Consider the following 26,373-nt stretch of genomic DNA (forward strand, 5'->3'; position numbering starts at 1 on the left):
TAATAGAATAAGAAAAAAGAGGTTGATGTTCTTTTCAAACTTCTGATACTGATGATAATGTTATGTTACGTTAAAGCTGCACTACCTGAATCTTCAACCATGACAGAGGGGCATGGCTTAATTTGAACTATAAATCCCGCCCCCCACTCCGGTAATCCCTCCCAGTCTCCTCCTCTGGAAGTGCAAAAAGTCGCGCACGAGCGCTGAACGCACTTGGAAATCCAAGGATTTCCTAGTTCGTATTTTGTTGCAGAAAATCAATGTCATTGTCACGGGTACGTGTTTTCTCCTTCATGGCCTGTGTTCACCCCTGGAGGGGGTGACCGCCAATATTTTATTAACTAAATACTTAATAATGAGGCAAAAATAGCATGCAGATGTACATTTTTTTCAGGAATTATTACTTTTACGATATACTATATGATGTTAATAAGATTTTTTTTTTTCTTTTTTAATTAAAGAAAATAATTTGAGTACCCCTTTCTTTTATTTGTGAATCCAAGTCCCGCCTTTTGCCTGACTTCAACATTTTGTTCAGAATTGGGTGAAAAAAACAACTATAGAGCATAATGATGGAATGAATGACTGATAACACACATTTGAAAGAATTCCATTGTAAATAAGTTGAATGAAGCAGTATTTATTGCTTCCTGAATGAATATATCTCTATAGTTTTTGGTAATTTCTGGATATCTTCCACCTGGTGTGGGACCAACACTGACCCTTGTATTTTCAGTTCATGCTCTAATCAAGATCATTTTCGCCATCATTACCAGTATCGTTTTTAAAGACTAAGAAAATGCATTTTAAACATTTTTAGATTATTTATATTGGAAGGAAAGGGCTCTGTGTGAAAATAAGAGGGTTGTTAAGCACAGTTTGCACTAAAAACTATTATTTATGCTGCATCAGAACCCTAGCTCTGTGGAGGAGAGAGAGAGAAGGTTACATTTTCAGTGGTGAGCTTTAAAACAAATCAACTATATGCACTCTTGTACATTTAAATGCAGGAACAATATTTTGCATTTCAAATCTTAATTGGAAATAAAATTATTTAAAAAAATAAATTATATATATATATATATTGCTGCTAACAAATCGTTAAAGCACGCGTTAATTTGTGTTTTATAATCCCGCGTTTTCTTGAGCGGTCACTTCCGGGTTATTCATCCGGGTCACTGAGTCAGCTGACCAAAACAGGAAGTCACCGTGAGGAGGAGATACATGTTGTTTCTGTTGGACGTGTTTCTGCTTTAAAGCAAATTTAAACCGGTTCCTTCGTCTTTGGACGCGTTAGCGCCCGGCGGTGTTTGTGAGTAATCGGTATACCGTTTATAACTGATGACACGTCACGGCTATAGTGAAACTTTAATGTTGTCACTCAGTGTTTACATCAATCTGAACATCTGGCTCAGTCACGGTGCAATAAACACACACTGATATTCTTTATTACTACAACGACTGTAATTAGAATCAGAAACCGGTCACATGATAACACGATGACGAGTCGAACCGTAACACCAACAGTACAACTGAATAAAACCCAGGGCTTTTTTAAACCACAGCTGCAAAAATAAACAACTTTGCACAAATATAAATGAAAACTGAACAAAATAAGTCCAATAAAGAATTGCTACTATAAGAATATGCGTATATTATCAATAAAATAATAATTATAGTGATTCGAATAACGATGATAAGATAACAAATAACATGAGTTTGTATTAGTCAGGATAATAATAATAATAATATAATAATAATATTACTCCTCACGACCCTGAAAAAGGATGGATAGTTTTACTAATACTCCTACCAATAATAATACAATTTATAAGAATAATGACACATATTCTACTAATAATAATGATAGCGAAAAGATTACTACTAACTTTAAAAACATGGGTTTGTATGAATAAGGTAGATAATAACAGTACTACAAATAATAACTATCATTAATACAGTACTAATGTAAATAAAAAGAGGTAAACACAAATCACATGTCTATATTTCTTTAGTTTAAGTTAGTCAGGCTTTGGAGAGAAACTGAGGTTAGTGTCACTATGGAGGTAGATCTGTGTCTTTATTATTCAATAAAAAAAATTAAAAAAAAGAGCTTCAAAACTTTAATCACTTCAATTAGAGAATAAAAGTGTTCAAACTAATTTTGTGGGGCTCAAATTTGATGAAAATATTGTTTTCAATTGGAATATTTTTCTTATTGAAATGTTTTATTTTTCTCATTGAATAATAAAGTCACAAATGTACTGCCCATGATTTGGCCCAGATACAAAAAATATGACTCAATCAAAAAAACACCTTTTCAATCAAATATATATTTATATTTTTTGCATTTGTCTTTGATTCAAAAGTTTTTTGTTTTTATTATTGAAGATATTTTTTTATTGAAAAGTTTAAAAATATATATATTATAAAGATTTAATTTTATTAAAGTGATTTTTTAAAAGTTTTTTTTTCATTGAAAATATATTTTTGATTGAAGTGATTTTTTTTTGTGCTGAAAACATTTATTTTGATTGAAGTTATTTATTAATTTTTTAAATTGAATAATAAAGACACATCTACCACCATATGTCACTCTTTCTAATGTAATCTGATACATCTATAGACAAGGAGAAGCCGTGCTGAGTCATCTTCTGTTCTAACCCCAGCTCAGGAATCGGGGCGCTGCTGAAGGGAAGGCCATGAAGGTTTTCCGCAGTCCGGCTCGTCATGGATACGCCGTGGAAGTGTCCCCGTTTCTGCCCAACAGAGTGGCCTGTGCGTCCTCCCAGTTCTATGGGATTACTGGTCAGACATCCTACCAGTGAAATACTTTCTTTTTTACCATCCAACTATTAGTATTTACTTACTGTCATTGAGAGACATTTTAAACATTGTTATTTAACAAAATAAAAGCATTAAGTGCAAAATAGGGTTTGGGTCAATTACGATTAGGTCTTCAACTATCCCTGTTTAATTACAAGTCAATTATCAATACAGTGGCTGGCAATTTTTTCAATGACAATCAAAATTACAATTACGTTCTCTATTACTAACATTCAAATACAATTAATCACACTTACTGTGTCTGATATAAACAATTCCCAAAATGTTAGCTTTACTCTTGTGTTAGCTTTCTGTTAGCACCTCTTATGATAACGGGTCAGTTTTGACCCACGTCTTAAATCAGCTGTAAAATACACTAAAATATTATCTATCATCTAATTAGTTTCTCATCTATTAGTTTATTTGTTAGGCTTCCTAATCAATGAAAATATTGGTATTAATATATTTGGTGTGGGCGTCTGAGCCTTTTTTCTGTCAGTATACCCCTAGATTAATATTTTTATTTAAATGATGAAATGATCCCTAAGAGAAGTGACAGGTAGTGGGAAAAGTTGATATGAAACATATTTTTTTTTTTTTTTTTTTTTTACCTTGTTTGCACATGCTGTTGAAGGTTAACACTACAAGAAGTGCAATCTTTTAACAGCAATGCATATTTTATTATTGCAATTAAATAAATGAATTTATTTCATTGCATAATTGTGACCATCACCAGCCCTCCCTAGGGAAGGGTAAATACTTTATTAAAGGGAGGATGTAAAAGAGAGAGGGCAGTGTTACACCAGGGTGAGGGGGGTGGGGGGGGGGGGAGTTAACAGGGAGGAGGGATACAAGATAGGAAAACGAATGGGTGGGGAATAATCAATAAGTTTCAAGTGATGTGATGTGAAATTGTGGTTGTGTATATTGTGCTTATTGTTGTGTTATCAAGCCAGTCTGGTGACCAGTGTGCGGCTTAGGAATAATGATGGTGGCTGTGAGCAGAGGAGGAAGTGAGTGGAAGTTACATAAAACAGGTATTTGGGAACAACGTGTCTATGGTTGAGCCCAGTATGAGTGTTATCCCACAGCCCGAGGCCAGTGCGTCCATGACAAATGTGATTCCAAGAGCCGCTACTGCAAAACCCATAAGCCGCCCCCGGGCCCGAAGAAGCAGTCGGGCCAGCAGAAAGAGCGAGAGATCTAGGGGCCCCCGGCGACCACCCCACGGCCAAGCAGCCCCCCGAACGCCCCCAAGGTCCCAAGCCGAGAGGCTGCCATTGCCCCCCCCATACACACCCGAAAAGCCCCCAAGGAGCCAAGGACCCAGCGCACCACGCCACCGACCCCAACCCCCAACCCCCAGGCCCCCCAGCCCCCCACCCCCCCACCACCACCCACACCCCCGCGCCCAGCCCCCCGAGGGGAGGGCCCAGAGAGCCCCCCGCCCGAGACCCCAGCGGAGGAGCCAAAGCCCACGCCCAGCAGACGACCAGAGCCACGCCGAACGGGCAGCCGGCGGGCCCCCGCCGGTGAGCCCAGAGCCAGCAAGGACCCGACCCCAGGCCAGGAGGACCCGGAATGGATGCAGCACCAGGAGCAGCCCGCCCAGGGCGAACGACCACACCCCAAGCCGCATAAGGTACCAGGGGGCCGCTGGGAGTCCCCCCGCCGGTCCCCAGGCACCCCAACCTAGCCCCCCCCGGGCGCCCCAGATGCTGATGCCGCCCGCGCCACGAGCTTCAGTTCTTTAAAGCCAGGGCCCCCTCCAGAGGCCAAGCCAGACCGCCCCGCCGGGATGTGGCCCCCTAATTTAACCCCGACACTCTGCCTCACGGGGGACTGCCCAAGCAGGGGCCGCACCAGAAGGTATGCAAGGGCGCGGCACGCGCCACCCGCCCCAGAAGACCCCCGCCAGGACCGGCCCGGCCAGCCGGCCAAGCACCCCGGGCCCCAGGAGCACCCCCAGGGACCAGGACCCCCCAAGGGCAAGCCCCCGGGCCAAGCCCCCCGGGACGCGCCCCCCACCCCAGCCCAGGTCCCGGCCACAGCCCAGCAGGACCGCACAGCCCCAGAAGGCACAAGGCCAGCAGCCCAGGGCCCGCCGCCCCCCGGACAGCGCAAGCCACAGGGCAGCGCCCCCCGCCGGCCCGCGAGCAACCGGCGACCCCCACCGCGGGGACGGAGGCACCCCAACGGCACACATCCAGCGCGGGACAGCAGCCCCCAGCCAAAGATGCCCCGGACCCACCCACCAGTCCGCAGATGGCAGGACATACCCACCAGGCGGCCGAAAGCAACCTCAACCATCGGAACAGCTAACGCCGCCCCCCCAGTAAACAGCATCATCCCGAGGCGCCAAACAACCCTGCCCCAACCCCGGTGAGGACACCAGCACCCCCCCAGCACACCCACCCCCCAAACCGGCGAGGCAGGCCGCCCCGGGCCCGCACACCGCGGGGCCCGCCCCCAAGGCCACCAGGAGACAAAGCAAGCACCAAGCCACACCCAAGGGGGAGAGGCACCCCCGCGCCCCACCCGGCCGACACAGCCCGGAAAGACCCCGCAAGGAGAGACCCCGGCAAAGCCCCCCCGAGACCCACCGCCACGCCCGACCGCACCATCTTGATGTGCTTTTACTCTATGCAGTGGCCCAGCCACCAACAGAGGGGCCAGGCCCCCACCGGAGAGGCCCAAATATGTGTACCAACCCACCACCCTGTTATGGTGCCTCTCCATTCCCCAATGGAGAGGCACTTCCCGATCCCCTGTGTGAATGTGTGTGTTTGGTGAATGTATGGAGTGTAATTAAAAGAAGGGGGATGGAGGGGAGCGGTGCTCCCCCTCCAGCCTCTGTGGATTTATGTGTATGTGGTGTAATAGGCCGGAGGGTGTAAATGATGATACACCCTCCGGGGGGTGACATGTTGAGATGCGATTAAAATTGGAGGGATTAGTAGGGCAACTAGAGGTGGGAGGGCCGCCCCCATGCCACTACATAGTAACACAGGTGGCGGCCCCCTCCACCCCCAGCCCCACCATCCAGCCCCCCAAGGGTTGGGTATTGGTGTGTGGTGCATTTTCTGAGTGAGCCAGACCAGCTGGGAGTGGGGTGAAGTGAACATGTAGGAGGCCTGTCCAGTGTGAGCCGGGCCCGTCCGCGTGGCGGGCCACGCGAGAGGGTAGATGGCGCAGACGGGCAAGTGGCACTGCGGGCCCCGGAACAGCACAGCCGGAGACCCCCCCCCCACGGCACCCCCCCAGACCGCGCCGGCCCCGCGGAGCACGGCGACACCCCCCACCCCCGGGCACAGCCAGGCACCAACAACATCCCCCGGCGCCCCAGGGGGCGACCCCCGCCGCCCGCCGGCCCGGAGCAACGCCACCCCGCCACCAAGGGGAGCGGCCGAGCAGGGGGGAGGCCCATGCCCGCACCAGGGCCAGCACAGGCCCACCCGGCGCCACGATACAACACTCTCCACCGGAGGCGGCCCCGGCCCCCCCGACGAGAGAGGACGCCATCCACCGCCAAGCAGGGCCATCCCGCCAGCCACGGACCGGCAAGCCAGAGTACCGAAGCACCCCCAGCCCGGAACCGCCCCCCCACACCAACGGCGCCAATAGAGCCCCCCCCCCCCCCCACGGAGGCAATCCCCGACGACCCACGCACCGGCACGAGACACCCCCCCGACGCCAGCACACCCCGAACAACAGCGGGCCCAAGGCCACCAGCCCCGCCCCGCCCAAGGCTGCGCAGCGCCGCCACGAGCCGCGGCCGGTCCCCGGGCAGATGGCCGGAGAGCACCTCCCCGGACACGTAGCCCAAGGATCCGCCCCCGGGGCACCCCCGCCCCAGAATCGCGCCCACGGCGCCCGGTGCACCCAGCCAGCAGACCAGCCAATCCCAACGCGGATCCACCGGGCGAGGAACCACGCGCCGCGCCCCCGCACACCCGCCCAATACGACCCCCGGGGAGGCCCCATAGTACCCCTCACCCCACCCCCTAGCCATAACGTCCACACCCCGGCCATTGCGGTCGTACAAAAAGCCCCCGAGGGGGCCCCGCCTGGCTCGTCGCGCAAGCGACATCCCTAGCAAAGGTGCGCCCCAGGGAGCCAAGCCAAGGACCCGCAAGGGCCGACGGAGCAACCCACAGCCACACCCCGCCACCCAGCAACCCAGGAGGCAATCGCCGACCCCGGGCAGCAGCCACCCCCAAAGCTACCCCCACCCCGGATCCCCCCGGACCGGAGCCAAGGACCCCACCACCCCAGGCCCCCCAACGAGACCACCCCCCAGCCAACCCACCCGGCACAGCACCGCCCGCCCCCCAGGCGGGAGCCACAGCCCCCCCACCAGTGCCCCAGGCCAACGGGAGCCCCCCAAACCCAACCCCACAGGATGGCGGGCGCAAGAGCAAAGGAGGAGGAGGGGGGGAGGACGAGACAGGGGGACAGGGAGCAAGGGGAAGGAGCGGCAGGGGAGCACGCAGGGCCCCAGCCCCAGAGACCAACCAGATGCGCATGCAAGGGGCAACGGCGCCAAATCAAACAGCCCCGGGACCCCGTGAACACCCAGAAGGAATGCACACCCGTGCTGAGGCAACAAGGCACCCCGGCAACCCGCCCCAGCCATCCTGACCAAGACCACCCCAGAGGCCCAAGGCGGCCCCGGCCTATAGTTGGGCTAGTGCGTTAGTAAAGAGTGGTGCTGGCAGTCGCTTGCAGGCTAGATCATCAGGCTTTTAAAAATTTAGATTTAATGCAATTAAAAAAGGAGTCCAACGCTCCTCAAAGCACGTTATTTTTTTTTGTTTTCTGAGAGCAGACATCTTTTCCATGGAAATAAATTCTGTGAGGAGATTTTGCCATTGGTTTATGTTTAAGGATTTTTTGTCTTTCCAATTTAGTAATATTGTTTTTTTGCTATGGCTAGTGCCGCAAGGATTGATTGTGATTGGTTTGCTGGAGGTTGAAGCATTGTCAGGTCTCCAATCAAACAAAGATTTGGAGATAAAGGAATTCTGTAGTCCAAAATGGAGGACAGTTTTTCAGTGATTAGAATCCAAAAGTGTTGAACTGGGGAGCAAAGCCATAAGGCATGTAAATAGGAATCCGCTGTATTCTGGGTGCACTGAGAGCAGATGTCTGTTGCTGAGAAGCCCATTTTATGCATTTTCTGTTGGGTAATGTGGGATCTGTGGAGGACCTTGTATTGAATTAGCTGAAGGTTTGTGTTTTTTGTCATCTTAAAAGTATTACAACAAATTTCTGCCCAGAAATCAGTGCTCGGGGTGATTGAGAGTTCGGCCTCCCACTTCGCGATTGGTAAGTAATTACAGTTAGTGTTCGAAAGCGCTCTGTATATTTTTGAGAGTTTTTTTGATTTTGTTGAGATTTTTTTCATATATATAGCCAGTTCTGGAGGTTGTAACGTAGTTAAGTCTAGTGGAGTGGTTTCTTTATTGTCTCTGTTACTTGTAAGTACTGTAGAAAGTTACTTTTATTTATATCGAATGCTTGGGTTAGATTGTTATATGACCTGATCTTGTCATTTTCAAAAAGGTCTTGGAGATGAGTGATTCCACTCTCTTCCCATGTCTTCAGATAGAGTGGTGTTTTTTTTATTTTTAAAGTCGGGGTTGTGCCAGATTGGAGAGAGTATACTAGTTTTTAATTGGCCATTTGTGATGTCCAGGGCTTTCCACCATGCAGTCAGTGTGGAGGCAATTAGTGGGTTTTTAAAGCAGTTGTGATGTTTGAGGGTCGCAGTGATAAAAGGGAGATCAGAGAGTTTAATGTGTTTGCAGTCTAACTGTTCTATTTCTAGCCAGGTGTTGTAGTATTCTTTTGGATTTAGCCATTCTGTTAAATATAGTATTTGGTTTGCTAAGTAATAATGCATGAAATTAGGGGCTTCTAAACCACCCTCGTCTTTGTTTTTTTGAAGGGTAGAAAGGCTTATTTTAGGTTTTTTATTTCTAGTATAGAATTTTGTAGTTGTAGAATCTAATCTTTGAAACCATTGTTTTGGTGGTTTCAGTGGTATCATTGAGAACAAGTAGTTTATTTTTGGTAAGATTTTCATTTTAACTGAGGCTATCCTGCCAAGTAGTGAGATGGGGAGATTGTTCCATCTCCGCAGATCTTCTGTGACTTTGTCCAACATCGGATCATGATTTAGTTTAATTAATTCATTTAAGTTTGGTGATATATTTAAGCCTAGATATTTAATTGTATTTGTGGTGGAGGGGTGTTGTGGATTTTGGTGTGCAGGATTCCAAGAGTTTTTTGTCAAAGGGAGGATTGATGATTTTGTCCAGTTAATGGAATAGTCTGATAATTTAGAGAAGCTGTTTATTAGATTAAATACTTCCTCTAAAGAGGATTGCGGTTCTTCCAAATAGAGTAAAATGTCATCCGCGTAGAGATTAATTTTGTGTTCTGAGATGGATGAGTGGATTCCTTTAATAACAGAGTTCTGACGTACAGCTGCTGCGAGAGGTTCAACGAATATTGCAAAAAGCAAAGGTGAGAGTGGACAGCCTTGTCTGGTTCCCCTCTGCAGTGTGAAGCTTTGGGATGTTATTTTGTTTGTGGTTACTGAGGCCTTAGGTTTATTGTACAGGGTGGAGATCCATTGTATGAATGATTCTCCGAAGCCAAATTTGCCAAGGACAGTTAGGAGGAATGACCAGTTTACTCTATCAAATGCTTTTTCTGCATCGAGTGACAAGATTATTGTTTTCTTTTTAGAGTTCTGTGCCATGTTGATCACATTAAACAGTCTTCTCACATTGTCTGTGGAGTGTCTATTTTTAATAAAACCTGTCTGGTCTTGGTGTATAATTGACTGTACTACTTTCTCTAACCTGGATGTGAGTGCTTTGGAAATAATTTTTAAGTCTGTGTTAATAAGTGAGATGGGACGATAGCTTGAGGGTAATATGGGGTTTTTGTCTGGTTTAAGTAACAATTTAATGTTCGCTGTATTCATGTGACCTCCTACATGCCCTTTATTTTTGATCTCTGTTACTACTCTGAAAAATAGTGGAGCCAGCATTGACCAGAAATGTTTAAGGAATTCAGCAGGGAACCCATCTGGACCTGGTGCTTTGCCTGTTGACATGCTATCTAAAGCATTTTGTAATTCTTGTAAGGTTAATGGTGAGTCTAAGGTGGTTTTCTGATCTATAGTGAGCTGTGGTAGGTTTAGTTTATTGAGAAAGGTTTTAATATCTTCAGGGTCAGGGTTTAAATTTGATGAGTATAAGTTTTGATAATAATCATGAAAGATGTTATTAATGTCCTGAGGTAAGTTTAAAGTTTGACCTGCGTTATCAGAAATTGCTGCTATAAAGGAATTTTCTTTATTATGTTTGAGCTGATTTGCTAAATATTTGCCTGATTTATTATTGTAGTCAAAGTTTTTGTATCGTAATTGTTGCAAAATGAAGTCGGTTTTTTTAGATAAGATGATATTCAGATTAAGTTTTGTATTTTGGAGTTTTTCCCATAAAAGTTCAGAAGGGTTAGCTGCGTATTCTTCCGTAAGTTTTTTGATCTTTTCTTCAAGTGTTTTTTCTGCTATCTGTTCCTGTTTTTTCTTAAAAGAAGAGTATGATATAATCTTCCCTCTAATGACAGCCTTGCCAGTTTCCCAGAGTAAGGACGGTGATATTTCCGGGGAGTCGTTTGCCAATAGAAAGTCCTCCCATTCTTTTCTTATAATTTTTTCAAATTTACTGTCATTAAGTAATGAAGTGTTAAAGCGCCATAGAGAGGATACTTTCTGATTAGAGTCACACTGCAGGGTGAGGGATATTGGGGCATGATCGCTAATAATTATAGGATGTATTTTAGAGGACATCTTATGTACGATGGAATTATGAAACATACTTTAATAATTGTTTACTACGTATGTGTAAGACATGAAACTGTAACAGTTTTTGTAGAATTTCCATGAAATTCCATAGAGGTTTTTGTAGAATTACAATTAAAAAGTCAATTATCTAAACTCAATTACCATGCATTTGAATTATGATTACAACAGCAACAGATTTTTTTCAATTATTAATTATGCCAAGCAACAAGGATTGTGGGAAATGTTGGATTTCACTGGAACCTTCTACAAGGCTATGGACCAAAACCCATATCTCTATATTTTCTCTCAAAATGGCGATATACAATACAAATTTCGATTTTTTTTTTTTAACTCATTGAAGTCTGACAAAAAAGACAATTCTGGGTAAAATTTTGCTGATGCAAGATGCCACACAGTCACATTTATTAACAAACATCTACACAATATGTGCCACTTTTGGCTTTATCTCTCCTATAATGGACAGCACGTGTGAGTGAGTTCTGTAGTGTGGCTTGTTTAGGGTTTGGGAACACTCGGTGATCCATTGAACTGTTGCTTTTCATGCTGTTCTGAGAACGACTCCTAAAACAAGTATTTTAATACAAAATAAGCTATAAAATAAAAATATATTGTTATAGGTGATATCATGTTTTTCTATATTGCTGGATATAATGTGGGAGGCATCCCCACTATTGGTATCTGTCGGTCGTTAACTCCTCCTACTCCGTTTGTCTGATTTTGACAAATAAGCTATCAAAACGTTCATAAAGTTAACGAGATGTATTTATTTTTTGAGACTTTGCAGCTGCGATCCTATTTTTACAGTGAACAGCGGGTTAAGCTAAAGTGGAGCTGCTCCACTTTTCAAATCTTTGCAAACAAATGACAAATCATTTAACCTTTAATATGTTCAGCTGATACTTTCAACCCATTTCAACCTTTTTCAAACTTTTCTAATCCGTGTACCCTTCGTTCTTTTGTTATTCCGTTTTAAAAGAAAACCAAAATAACAGTGTACTTGTTTTTGTTTTACTGACTTAAAACCAAAACAAAAACACAGAAAAATAAGAAACCAGACCAGCGTTTTTTTCTGTTTTAAAATTAAATCTCGTTTGTGTGATGTTTGGATATTTACAGAAAAACTATGAGCGAGCTCTTCATATTTTAATCTCACCACACAGAGGGACCCACAGACAGACTTTAACTCTGCAGTATTTGATCAAAATGATGTTGTATCATGTTGTCCACCTCACACTGATGATAAAGAGGTGTAATTTATGTGTCGATGACATTTTATTAAAGAGTTATTGATGCTGGAAGTCTGAATATGAATATCTGCCAACTTTACCGAACAGTGTCACGGTCCACATCGTATCCAGATTAACTGAGTATTGACTGTGAGGAACAATAGATGTTAGAACGTCTACCGTTTGACACTTTTGTAAAAACAATTACAGCTTTTTTGAGGGCAGTAAAAATATATTTCTGTCACAGTATAATACTGCTAGCTACTAACGACAGCCGTCGACACAGACAGAAGTTGATCACAAGAAACGTGGAGCACCAGTAGATCCATTACACCACCTCTGGTTTCTTTAATCACACATCATGTGCGTGTTTTACACAACATCCATATTTTAGATTTGATTTATTTATGTATTAATATTGTTTAAATTTACCAGTTCATCAATAATGTGACTTATTCTTTGCTCCTTTTTTTTGTCTAGGAGTAAAAGTCCGCCCCCCTGTGTGTCCCCTCTATGTGGTGAGATTAAAACATGAAGGTCTCGTCCTAGTTTCGCCGTAAATATTCATATGTCACACAAACAGAAGATTTAACTTTAAAACATAAAAACAATTCATGTACCCTTTGTTCTTTGGTTATTCTGTTTTAAAACCAAATCAAAATAACAAATAAACAGTGTGGTTATTTTATTTTACTGACTTAAAACCAAAACACAAATACAGAAACATCAAAAACCAGATATGCAGCTTTTTTATATTTTAAAATTAATTCTTGTGATTGTTTTTCAACCCATTTCATCCTATTCTAGTTATTCATTGTGCTCCTTTATCCATCCATCTTTTATTTTAAAACCCAAATTCCACATTTCCAATACTGTAGGTTTTGTGTTTAAATCATGAGGTTCCTCAGATGTTACAGTCCTAATAGTTTTGAACCTACAGTGACCTGGTGCAGCAGCTTTACTTTAAATATTCTCTAAAGCAGTGATAAAAAAACTCTCCTCTGTGTCTGTGTCAGCACTTAATATTATTATTATGATTATTAATGAAATAATAACTGCCGCCAACATGTGTTTTCAAAGATAACACTTCATTTCCCCTTTTTACGTCGAGACAACATCAGCAGTTCTAATGAAGTAACTGTGTGCGTGTGCCTGTGTGTGTGTGTGTGTGTGTGTGCGTTTGCAGGCTGCGGCACGCTGCTGCTGCTCAATCAGACGGACACTGAGGTGGTTTTAGTCAGAAGGTAAAACAATCTGAGGAGAATCTTTGAGAAGTTTTTTTGTTGGTCTGAAACCTTACGCCCATACAGAAACCTAACACCTACGACTCATTAAGGTTCAGGGACCAAATACGGAGCAGTTTGTTCTCAATTGGGCCACGGATTTTATGTTGGAAAACAAATTATTTTAACATTATTGTGCCTTAATTTGCACTTCTACGTAGATACTGTATAAAATACAAAAGATGTAAGAAACTGACAATATCCAATCAGTAAGTGACAGATATCAGTCTTCACTTTAAATTTCCTAGATTTTTTGACCAATTTATATTTAATTAAGGGAAATATTATGTCATAATTTGAGGAAAATTGAAGGATTTTGTAAGAATTATTATTATTAAAAAAATTATGCCATTGTGCGATATAAGCATCGGGAAAATTGTGAGCCCCTGCAAATATTGTTGAGATTCATTTACACAATGATTCGTGTTTTCTCTGTCATTTTTACTTTTTTCTGTTTGGTTTTGCCGATTTTGCCCACGGGCCATGAGTTTGACACATGTCATCAAGTCAAAGTTTCTCAACCCGTGGGTCACGACCCAGAGGTGATTCAGGAGTTTTTGCCAGGGAAAATCAGAGATGGTCAGATTTTATCACAGTGGGCGAGGCTAAAGATGTGATTGTATCTGATCTGAGGGTCACATGATCAACATTCATGTGAGCATTTAGAATAATGACCAATCAGAGCGTTAACACAGGAAACAACAAAGAGTTTGTGTGCGTTTTGTATATTTTTATATGTTTACCGCACAAAATTCTAAATGATGTTGCGTCTTTTTGTTGTAGTTTGGTGTAGTTTTGACATCATGGTGTGTGTTTGTCAGCTGGGATTGGAGCGACGGCTTGTTCGACGTGACGTGGAGCGAGAGCAACGAGCACGTGTTGGCGGCTGGGGGTGGAGACGGAAGCGTGCAGCTGTGGGACACGGCCAATCAGGACGCTCCACTGAGGGTGGCCAAAGAGCACACGCAGGAGGTGAGACACGCACCCACACACACACACACACACAGAGATGCACACACAGTTATTCTTAGCGTGTGTGTAGGTGTACGCTGTGGACTGGAGTCAGACCAGAGGGGAAAACCTCATCGTGTCCGGTTCCTGGGATCGAAGCATCCGAGTGGTGAGAAGTTTTTCTGTATTTATGACTCTGTCTGTTTGTTTGTAATTGGTTTATTTATTCATTCATTTAACTGTTAATTAATTGATTTATTTATCTCTGATTGTTTGTTTTTTTAATTGGTTTATTTATTTATTTAACTATTAGGGCCTGTACTACGAAGCTAGAATTCCTCTTATCGCACTAACTTCCAGGATTTAATCAGTGTGTGCTGGACTACGAAGCTGGGTAATGTCTTACGGAGCTAAATCACCATGGTAACTCAGGCTGAACGAATAACCTGGTCGGGACCAGAGGGGTATTCCATAAAGGAGGGTTAACAAACTCTGAGTCTATCCATAAACTCTGGGTCAACATACCCAGCGATGGGAAACTCTGAGTATCTGATTCCATTACAGCTGGTATGAAGTGGTGAATATAGGATGGCTGCATAGAGAGTCCTCCTGTTACACTGGATATAAAGACAGTAAATGTCGCTTGATATCGAATCAATTATATTGATTTTAAATGTAATATTGTCGCCAGAGTCATATCGAAGTCCTAAAATATGTCATAAAAAACACTGTAGCGGGACACAAACCCGCGACCCACTGCTTCTAAGAGCAGCGTCACAATTCACTGTGCCATCATACCTTCAAAGACGCTCGAATTACAGATTTAACTGTATAACCATATAAAACAACAATCAAGCCTTAAAAGTGGATTCATTTAAATTTTTTTATAAATATATATTTTTTTTTATATTATCCACAGGTTTGTATTCAGGGAACTTTACTACAGACGTCAGTAGATGTTTTAATGCAGATCAACCTCTCAGTGTCTTTCACTTAACTCACTCAGTGCCATTGACGAGATAACTCGTCATTTGCGTTTTTTCACAGGGATTACTAGAAAACGCCCTGGTGGAGGTCCCTCATCAATATCTAAGCTGTGGGGTGTTGTAGTGACCAACTGTGTCCTGAAGATGGCAGCAGTGCACCTTTAGATGAGAGATTAGCCACTGATGCTACCCAGCAAAGCAGGAAGAAGCAGGAATGAGTGAGATTATGGTGCTACAGAGTGATATTGTGACGTATCCACATACTAACACAGAACATGTGTGGACCTGAGTGGATTATTGATAATGTTGAGATCGCGAGATAAAACCATCAACTAACCGGGCCAAACGGGTCATCACTGCGTGTTGGAAGGAGGGGTGGTGTGGAGGGGGGTACAAAATACCCCCAGCCTGTGAGCCAGATAGCAAAATAATAGGTTACATGTAGGAGGTAGCAGCGCACCTTTGGATGAGAGATCATCCATGCTCAGCAGAGCTCAGAGGGAGAGGAGGAAAGGCGTTTCCGAGACAGAAAATGGTGCTACGTACGAGAGTTGACGTTCCAAGCAGCGCACACTGGAACAGAGCAAGTGTGGAACTCATGGATAATGTGGCGATAGTGAGATAAAACGATAAAAAAAAACGGGGAACGCAGTGACACTCTGGGGAGGAAGAGGAAGTTACGTGTGTGCAGACTGATGGGAGAGAAAGTTGGAGTATACAGTAAGAAATACATTCAACTCTGAACCACATAGCAAAATAATTTTATCATTAAAAGCCCTGTGTTTTTTTTAATGTTTTATATAAGGAAACAATGTTCAGATGTTAGAGTTGTCACTAAAGCAAAAAAAAAATGCTTTAAAGTCACTGACAGGGTTTTTTTTAGTAAAAGGCTTTTTTCTCAGCTTTTTGCTCTGAAACTGAAGATTTGTGTAAAACTTGCTCTATTCAACGGCTGATTACAAAAGAGCGAAACAAGCCACAAACAAATTCTTTTTTTTGATGAAAGTAGAGGCTTCAATCTTTCACAATCTTTCAGATTTCAGATAGTCATAGTAGAATATATTCTGTGGGTCTTTAAAATCGGTCAAAATGCTCAAAAACGGCTGGTACTGAATGAGTTAATGATCTGTATCCACAATGTTATAAAGAAAACTACCATTTGCACAAAAATAAAATAAAATAAAGAAACACAACATTAGTAATGATGTGAACACGTCTGTGGTGTGTGATGTTACTAATGTGTTTATTAAAATGTTCAGAAATGGTGTTCAGGTGGGCGGAGCCAGGTAGAAACCCAGGGTTTCTTTGATAAAACCTGCCAGTGACCAGGTTTAGTTCACGGACAATCTTGCCATGGTAACATACTCAGAGAAGAACATACCTCACGTTTAGGAATGAGATACTCAGAGTTTCCCTCATTTGAGCCTGAACATACTCAGAGTTTGAACATAACCTGCTTTATGGAACACCACTCTGGTTTTGTTCTGGATCAGATCTGAAAGCCCCGCCTCCTGACCAATCAGTTCTCTTAGAAAACAAGCTGTCCAATAAAAGGAGGATCATTCTGTAAACACGTCTCTGTGAGGATCTGATGTGACGCTGACAGGAGAGAGAATATTTCGACATCGATGCAAACCTTTCATTTACTGATGACATCTTATAGGAAACATAGAGATTTATATCTGATGGAATGATAAAGTAAAATGAGTCAGCTGATAAAGCTTGCGTGCATTGGGTGCTTTCTGATAAATTCATTCATTAATTTATGTATTCTGAGGTGACGCTGATAGCTTCAGTCCTGTAGATAATATCAAATATAAATATATTCCACCTTATGATGTAGGCTGAACGCGGATCACTTAGTGAGTTGTAATCTAGATTCATAGGACAGCTTCTGTCTGACGGAGAATGTTTGGTTTGGTGAAGCTAACAGAGATAAATCCAGGATATCATTATCTAGCTTCATAGTACAGACCCTTTATGTATTTATTTATTTATTCTCTTTCATGTCCGCCCTCCTCCAGTGGGATGCCAACCTCAGCCCGTCGCTGACCACGCTCAGAGGTCACGAAGGGGTCGTGTACAGCGCCGTGTGGTCGCCACATATCCCAGGATGCTGTGCGTCAGCTTCAGGTGAGCGCCCCATACTTCATAGTGCATACACAGCTTGGAAACGTTTTTTAAGTATTGAGTAATTAGTTAACGATCATATTTATCAGCTCAATTTCACATTTTTTAAATAAATCTGCAGCATCTTTAACAAAATCCTTTGTGCTCTACATGAACATGTTTGTCTCGTTTCAGTGAAAATAAACATTTAAAGATAATTCTTTTTTTTTCTCTTTTTAAAACAATTTTACTTTTACTTTGTTGAGAAACTTTTCCCTTTTTTATTTTGATTGGATGTATTTTCCTCTTTTGATAAATATCTTCTTGGATAAACAGTCGTAGTAAAGAGAAAAATGTGCATTGCCTCGACAATGCAAGTGGGAATGTGAGAAAAAAAATTGCCAAATTAAGCATTCCCACTAAAAGTTTAAATATAAGAAAGATTGTAGCAACATTTGAAGCTATACGTTTGTGGCTGTATATGAAAGCTTTAACAGCAGTTTTTCCTCAAAGTTCATGAGCAGCAGCTGTCACACACTAGCAGAACTAATCAAGCACTCTAAGGCTTGTAAAATCAGCCTCATTTACATAAAACCTTAAAGCATTTTACAAATTAGATATCATCATTGTCACTAAGCAACAGAACATTTTGATCTTTGAATGACATACACGGTCACTTTAAAAATTAATGTAAATTATTTTGTCAGAGTGCAACCTGTACAAGGCACACAGATTAGAAAGTGCAGAACATTTTAGTGCTAAAATTGTGTCTCTGGACTTAATTATTTACAGAGATATAACAGTTTACAGTAAAAGCATAAAAGCTAATATCACCATAAGCAGCAGAACATTTTGAAAAGTGTCGATCGGTTAAGAATTGTCAGAGTAGATTAGAAAGAAATTAGAAAATGTGCATTATTTTTTCCTGTTGCAGTTTTCTTTAACGCCAGTAGGGGGCGGTGTGGCACTTCCACTGCTACTGTTACAGAGGACAAAACGTGTCATCACAGCATGTAATTATTACGTCTCACCTTCCACCGTGTAATACAGTCTGAGAAAATACTGAAACTAGAGAATTCAAAAATACAAAAAGCAAATATAGACAAATAAAAATAATTAAAACAATAAAATGAATAAAAAATAAATAAATATTTAAATATATTCATCATGGTAATAAAATATTTAAAATTCTATATATTTTAAAAACACAATAGGAACAGTTAGGAATGATAGGAATTCAAACCGTTTTCTTTTTAATTTATGATTTAAACCAGTGTTTCTCAAATGGGGTATGTGTACCCCTAGGGGCACGCGATGGCACTACAGGGGGTACGAGAGAGTGAGAGAAAGAGAGAAAGGAAAATTAACAAATAAAGTGTCAGTCTTGGTTCCACCCCAGGCGTGATATGACCAGAAATTATTACAACTTTAGAAATAAATCAGTGTTTCTCAGCCCCATGTGGGGTCACCTGGAGTTTAAATGTGGTCGTCTGTATATTTGGAAAAATTGTTTTTATTTTTTAAATGTTTTAATTATTATTCTTTTAATTTTAATTAAAACCACACACAATATAAATAAAAACTGTATTTTTTAGTTCAAATAAAATGCAGTAAAAAAAAATATCTGAGCTCAAACATGATCCAAAACTAATTCTAGACAAAAAATGTCTTTGGAGAAATTATTGATATCAAAATGGGGTCACGATGCAAAAAAGGTTGAAAACCACTGCATGAAATATGGTTTCTTTCCACTTATTTACAAAATGAGATTCTTTAAAATGTGTCTTATCACTCATTCATTCCATCATTATGATCTATAGTTGTATTAAAGGGGACATATCATGCTTTTAAATCCTTCCTTTTTACATATAAATCATACAGTTGTGGTCTATATAAAGCAGAACTGCAATGCTTGGGTCTGAATTCCTCATTATCATAGCTCCACCCCTTTTCTACCGCTTTTCTGATGTGCTTCTTAGAGCAACTCGTTTTGGTGCTGTCTCTTTAAATGCAAATGAGACACTCCATACCCCGCCCCCTCTCCAGGTTGCAGAGGTTCAACTCCACCCTGTTCGGCCATTTTTGTAGTTTGATAGAAGAGATATGGCTATGTAGCGGCGTATAAACTTTTTATTCACACGATATTTACAAAATGTCAACAACGTTAGACTTGTCCATCCAGCCTTACATGTTCCAGCCAGAGTTTGACCCGGTGGAGCGAGATGAAAATGATGATGATGAACCTGCAGAACCCTAACAAGTGAGCTAACGCTAGCGCTGAGCTAACGCTAGCGCCAAGCTAACGTCACAAAATGCATTTTAATACAGTCTTTTCGGAGACAAAAACGTCAAAATGAAATGACTAATGAAAACTTTAGACTTAAATTAAACCACGTAGGCCATATCATCAAGGATCTAAAACGATCCTTGTGTTGGGCCTGGAGTCGATGTCCTAATTTGGCAGTTCTGCTGCAAATACTGTGATGTAATAGTTCAAAAAACGTAATAGAGAATAGAAAAATCTAAACAGATTGAAAAATATGACAAAAACAGAATATAAAGATATCAATGGAGCACCTAAAGAGACTAATTTGAACTTTTCTGTACTTCTAAACAACAATATACAACAAAATGCATTTAAGGGCTAAAAAAGTGGATTTAGCGTGATATGTCCCCTTTAAAATGTGTGTGTGTGTGTAATTTACTCCAGCATCTCCAACAGCAGCATAATAAAATACATGAAATCTGTCCAGACTCCTCCCTCAAAACAAGCCATGCCCCGCCCCCTACCCCAGTGAGATAATAATCAGGCAGTTTGTGGCCAGAGGGAATCCTGGGATTAGTTTGTGTGTCTGTGCCTTTCATCAGCGGCTTTAATCCAATCAGCTGCTTTGTTTGTGTTCAACGTGCACGTAGACCTCTTGGCCTCTGCGATTACACTCAACGTTTGGTACGAGCAGCGCAAATCTAGGATTAAAATTAGTGTAAAACAGAGTTCTGATAAGATTCTAATACACTACAAGTAAGTCATACATAAAATACAAGTAAAAAGTAGCTCAATTAAATAATACTCAAAGTAAAAGTTACTATAGTTACTTTAAATTTGAAACTAGAATATTTGCATTTCCTGAAGAAAATACAAGTGAGGATGCAGGTGCTGCTGAATTCGTTCGTTTTTCATCTTGTAACTAAAACAGGAAAAACGAAAAAAAACATTATTTGATATTTGTTTCCAAAACCAAAATGAAAAAACAAAAAACGCCTTGTTTTTCAAATTCAAGCTCTTTTGCTTCGGTACAGAAAACGAAAAATGGAAAACAAACACCTTTATTCGTTTTCTCCATTACCGATTTGCCACAGTACGTGACCTGGAACGAATGAACGAATGATACACGGATTGTGCTGGCCCGCCTCGCACTGCATTAGCTTGGAATTAGCATACATTTGTATTAGCATTTGTATTAGCATTAACTTTAGATAGCATTAATATTAGCATTAGCTAGCATTAGAATAGCTTAGCATTAGCATTAACCTACCGTTAACATTAACCTAGTGTTAACATTAGCCTCGCATTAGCACTAACCTAGCATTAGCTGAAAATTAGCCTAACTTGGATTAGCTTTTGTCAGGAGAAGTGCAGTGACAACACACACACAGGTCTTTTTGTGTATCTTAGTCACAGTTTTGTGTATTGTGTTTGTCATTTTGTGTGCTCTTCAAGTCATTTTATTTTGTATTTTTGTACACATTTTGTGTGTTCTTAGTCAATATGTGTGTTTGGTTTTGCAGTGTTTTGTTCCTAGAGTCGATATGTGTTTTGTTGTAATGTTTTTGGAGTCATTTTGTGTAAATTTTGCTGCAGTTTTGTAAATTTTGCTGCAGTTTTGTATATTTTGTATATTGTGTGTTATTTTGTGTTTTTGTGACAGTTTTGTGTATTGCGTTTGTCATTTTTGTGTGCTCTTCAAGTAACTTTATTTTTGTGTGTTTTTGTACATAGTGTTCTTAGAGTCGATAGTGTTTTGGGAGTCATTTTGTGTGTTTTTGTGACAGTTTTGCGTATTTTTGTGTGATCTTGTTGCAGATCTGTGTGTTAAGTTGACATTTTTTTTTTTCAATCATTTAGTGAGTTTTTTCAATTGTTTTTGGTTTCGTCTGCTTTGTTTTTCTTTCAGTTTTGTGCGTCACACACACGGGTCTGTTGATAACGAGTGTTTATCTTTCTTTCATGGGAGCAGGTAGTGTCTGGTTAAATAATTGATAGCAGAGACGTGTGCGCGCGCGTGCATGTATGCGCGTGCGTGTGTTGCGATGCTAACTAACAGCAGCTGCGTTCCGTTTATATATTTATTATTGATTTGTTTTGTTTTTTAGATGTCAGATGGTGACAGGGAAGTCTTAATTTGAAACTCTGTGTCTGAATCTGTATATAAACACAACCTAAACCAGATTAAGAACACATGTAATCTTTAACAAGATGAATTCAATTCAATTCAACTTTATTTGTATAGTGAAATTTACAACAAAGTCATCTCAATGCGCTGATCAAAATATAAAATTCATAATAAGAAAGAAAAAACCCAACAAGATCCACATGAACAAGCGTTTAGTGACAGTGGGAAGAAACAGCTCTCCTTTAACAGGAAGACATTTCTGTTAGAACCAGGTTCAGAGGTGGCAGCCATCTGCGTGGACTGGTTGAGGTTAGTGGACAGAAGGACCAACAGAACAGGATAGAGAGATAGAACATCAGAATGTCTCAGACTAGTTGAGCCGTGAACCACAGATCAGGAACTGCCATCATCAGCTTCACGACACCTGAAACAGAGCAGAGAGAGAAGAACGAGGAGAAGACACTGACTGCAGAAAAACATGATACATTATTATCAAATCAGCCTGTCTTAGCCTTGGGCCTCACTCCCAGTGCCTAGTCAGCACTTATTATAAAGGTGATGAATCTCTTCCTGTTTATTGGTAAGCTAACAGCGACTCAAAGGACTGTAAATGTGACCGTTCACAGACGAGTCCATGTCCGCTGTAGTGGTTAGATTATGTTATGATTCAGTCCTGTTTATGCAGACTGTAAATCATAACCAGCTACATCAGAATTTGAATCTCTTCCCGTTTATATGAAATCTAACAGCGACTCCAAGGACTGTAAACTGTGACCCTTTACGGACGAGCCCATGTCTGCTCTAGTGGTTGTTAATGCTATTATACAGTATACGCTAAAGCATATAAGTAGGTGTTGAGTTTAGCCTTCAAGGTGGGGAGGGTAGCAGCGTCCCGTACTAAGACTGGAAGCTGGTTCCAAAGGGGAGGGGCCTGGTAGCTGAAAGCTGTTCCTCCTGTTTTACCTCTAGACACGTTAGGAACTTCCAGGAGATCATCAGACTGAGAGCGGAGTGTTCTACCTGGACGATAGGACACTAACAGGTCTCTAAGATACACAGGAGCTAGATCATGTAGAGCTTTGTATGCTAACAGGAGGATTTTAGACTCTATTCTAGATTTTACAGGAAGCCAATTAAGAACACATGTAATCTTAAACCAGATTAAGAACACATGTAATCTTAAACCAGATTAAGAACACATGTAATCTTAAACCAGATTAAGAACAGTACATCCATCCTTCCATCTATCAGTTCATCCCTCCATCATCCAACCATCCATCCATTCATAAATCAATTCATTCATCTACCATTCTATCGAGCCATCTTCTATCATCCATCATTTTTTTCATCCATTTGTTTTTTTCATTCATCCATCCATCATTCCATCCAGCCATTTCATATGACAGTTCATCCATCCATTGATCCACCCATCTGTTAATTTCTCATGGATTCATCCATCCATCCGTCATTCATAAAGTCATTAATTCATCCCATCATCTTCCATCCATTTGTTATTTATCATTTCATCCATCCATCCATCCATCCATCCATCCATCCATCCATCTGTTATTTATCATTCCATCCATCCATCCATCCATACATCCATCCATCCATCTGTTATTTATCATTCCATCCATCCATCCATCCATCCATCCATCCATCTGTTATTTATCATTCCATCCATCCATCCATCCATGAAAACAGGAAATGTTTCACAAAGTAACAATTTGACAATAAACTAAAAAAATCTACTACTGCAAAATTTAAGCTTTTCACGATTTCATTTCTCTCTGTGTGTGTGTGTGTGTGTGTGTGTGTGTGTGTGTGTGTGTGTGTGTGTGTGTGTGTGTGTGTGTGTGTGTGTGTGTGTTGCATTTCAATAGCACTGTTATCAAAGTTGTTATGCGTCTCTAAGAAGCTTGGAAGCAAAACCTGCTGATACAGCAGAGATAGCAGCAGTAATACAGCGAGACCCCTTTACAGGAGGGGGGCTCTAATGCACTGCAGAGGACACACACACACATACACACACACACACACACACACTCTGCTGTAAAAGGCAATGCAGGCACAGTCCAGCTGGCTCCTTTCCATTTCCACTTGCTGCTGAAATCACAGTTTTCCAATTGTTACTGTGAATTTTTACCATTTCTTTTGAGTTCAGTCATACTGTTAAATTACTACTGATGTTGTTGTAATAATTATGTATTTTTTTCCCTTTTGGTTTGGAATTATTTCTGTTTTAAAAAACCAACAGTCACAATCGGATATTTCAGTTGTGTTTGGTATTATTTTGGATGTGCATTGATCTAAAAGCTCAACTTGTTCAAATTTATTTCTTTAAATTAAACCACAATTTCAACATGTGCAAACAATGGAGCAGATATAAGCAACTGGTGGCCCAGGGGCCACATGTGGCACAAAACGACACCAAAAACAACCAACATTTTAGAAAAATACACAAAAGGACAACAATAACAAACAAAACAACAATAATTACTCAAAACAAAACCACAAAACACCCACAAAAATATGCATAACAACACAAATACATGAAAAATATAAAAAAAATAGTTAAATTGAAATAACAAAAACACAAAATGCCAACATTAAAGAAGAAAATAACAAAAACACACAGAACAACATAAATAGACAAAGCAAAATGTACAAAACAACAACAAAAACAAATGACAACAAAAAGGCACAAAACAACATTATTACACAAAACAACAAAAAGTGCAGAACACCCACTAAAATATTAAAAACAACAAAAATACACAAAACAACAACAAAACAGAAAAAACAACAAAAAACACAGAACACCAACATAAATACACAAACACAATTACACGAAACATCCAAAACACAGAAAACATAAAAAATGACAAAAATACACAAAACCACAACAAAAACAGACAAAAATGTATACAAAAAACATCTAAAAAAATTTCAAAATGACAACAAAAACACACAAAATGACAAAACAAGCACAAAACACACACACACAAAATACATAAAACAACAAAAACACACAAAACATCAACATTAAAACAGAAAATAACAAAAACACACAAAACATCAACATTAAAACAGAAAATAACAAAAACACACCAACATAAATAGACAAAACTGAAATGCACAATACAAAAAAATAAATACACAAAACAACACAATTAACTGAAATAACCTGAAGTAAATTTACAAATTGCCTCAAAAATCAGACAAAATTTCAGAAAAAAACACACACAAAAAACAAAAACACACAAAACAACATAAATACTCACTAGTTCATCACAATCACTGTCCCCAAAAACCCACATTTTGTCACAAAGATTATGTTTCTACGTCTAACAGAACCAAAGTTATTTTGAAATTGAAATTTGCAATAGGATGGCGGCCATCTTGGATCTTGCTCTCACCCCAATTTACGGTATTTGAAGATATATTATTAAATTCTTTAAGCATGAAAACCTAGAATTCGCCTTTGAGATCATGATTCTATGTCAAATAGAACCAAAGTTATGACAAAATATCCAAATTGTCAATACGGACTGTGGCCATCTTGGATTTCTTGATTTTGAGTGGGAACCATTGGTTCCAGCGTGGATCCCATTAAAAATGGATTCAGCATTTTCAAAAACCTTCCAAAGATACACATTTTCATGCTTTCATGCTACGTCGTTGCCTAATATTGCTCCGTAGTATCTGCTGAGCTAAAAAGTGTTCGTCCAGTTTGGCATTTCCAGCGTTCCCACCTGACCCGGGACGCCGACTTCCTGAGCAAAGCCGTAACATTGCTTCCCTCAGTTTGGATCTGCAACCTTTTTCTGGATTTGCTCCAGCGCTTCCCAACAATGACCTTTCCACGGTAGCTTTTTGTCCCTTTAACACCACCATACATCTGCAGATCTGCAGCACATTTGGAGTGTAAAGGAATGCTTTATTTTAGCTGTTGGGCTGGAAATGCTATTAAGGGATTTCCTGCCTTTTTTCTCTTTCATGGAGTGAACTTCAGTTGGCTGTGTTTGCACGGAGCTGAAATGTGTTCCCATGGATTTTGTCGTGGATGAATTGGATGAATAACTTAAAGCAGGGGTCTGCAACCTTTACTCTCAAAGGAGCCGTTTTACCTCATCTCGCCTGGATTAAAGTCCTTCCGGAGCCGAAAAGAAAACCTTCTCAATGAAGACAATACAGTGTATAAAATTCTACACAGTTAAAAAAATATCAAATAATTTCATGAGCTACAAAAAATAACTTGAATTTGAGAACACATGATCATCTTGGTCAACACATGTTAATTGCTAATTTCTTGCAAAACATAAAGCATGCATATTTAGGCGGCATGTTGGCAATTAAATACATCTTTCCCCACACAAATACAATCACTATTTCCTTCTAAAATAGTCTTTTTGTTAGTTTAGTTATCTTACAAGGGATTTAAGACTTAAGGTTAGCTACGGGTGCATGGACAGTTGATGGTCTGTAGAGGGTGTAGGAGTTGAAGTAGGAAGGTGGCAGAGTTATTGCACAATGTGATTTATTTTTAGGTTAACCAATTGTTTTATCGTAATTGTATTTGACGTAAATGTCACTAATCATCAACACCCTCTGTAAGAAAAAACAATTTATTTTTTTTATTTTTTAAAGCGACAAAGAGCCATTGCAAAAGAGTCAAAGAGCCACATGAGGCTCCAGAGCCACAGGTTGCAG

At 40.8% G+C, this 26,373-nt stretch overlaps 1 protein-coding gene across 1 annotated transcript in view; it reads left to right on the forward strand.

The window, feature by feature from the left end:
* The first annotated feature begins 1,197 nt into the window (after positions 1 to 1,197).
* Positions 1,198 to 26,373, forward strand: part of pex7 (peroxisomal biogenesis factor 7) — a 49,315-nt gene continuing 24,139 nt past the window's right edge. Inside the window, exons 1-6 of the mRNA XM_028440558.1 lie at positions 1,198 to 1,312; positions 2,670 to 2,808; positions 13,124 to 13,181; positions 14,042 to 14,192; positions 14,263 to 14,340; positions 17,182 to 17,290. Coding sequence (XP_028296359.1) covers positions 2,703 to 2,808; positions 13,124 to 13,181; positions 14,042 to 14,192; positions 14,263 to 14,340; positions 17,182 to 17,290 — 502 coding nt within the window. The 5' untranslated portion in view covers positions 1,198 to 1,312; positions 2,670 to 2,702. The remainder of the gene's footprint in view (positions 1,313 to 2,669; positions 2,809 to 13,123; positions 13,182 to 14,041; positions 14,193 to 14,262; positions 14,341 to 17,181; positions 17,291 to 26,373) is intronic.

Source organism: Gouania willdenowi (assembly GCF_900634775.1).
Source record: "Gouania willdenowi chromosome 24 unlocalized genomic scaffold, fGouWil2.1 scaffold_320_arrow_ctg1, whole genome shotgun sequence".
Lineage (NCBI taxonomy): Eukaryota > Metazoa > Chordata > Actinopteri > Blenniiformes > Gobiesocidae > Gouania > Gouania willdenowi.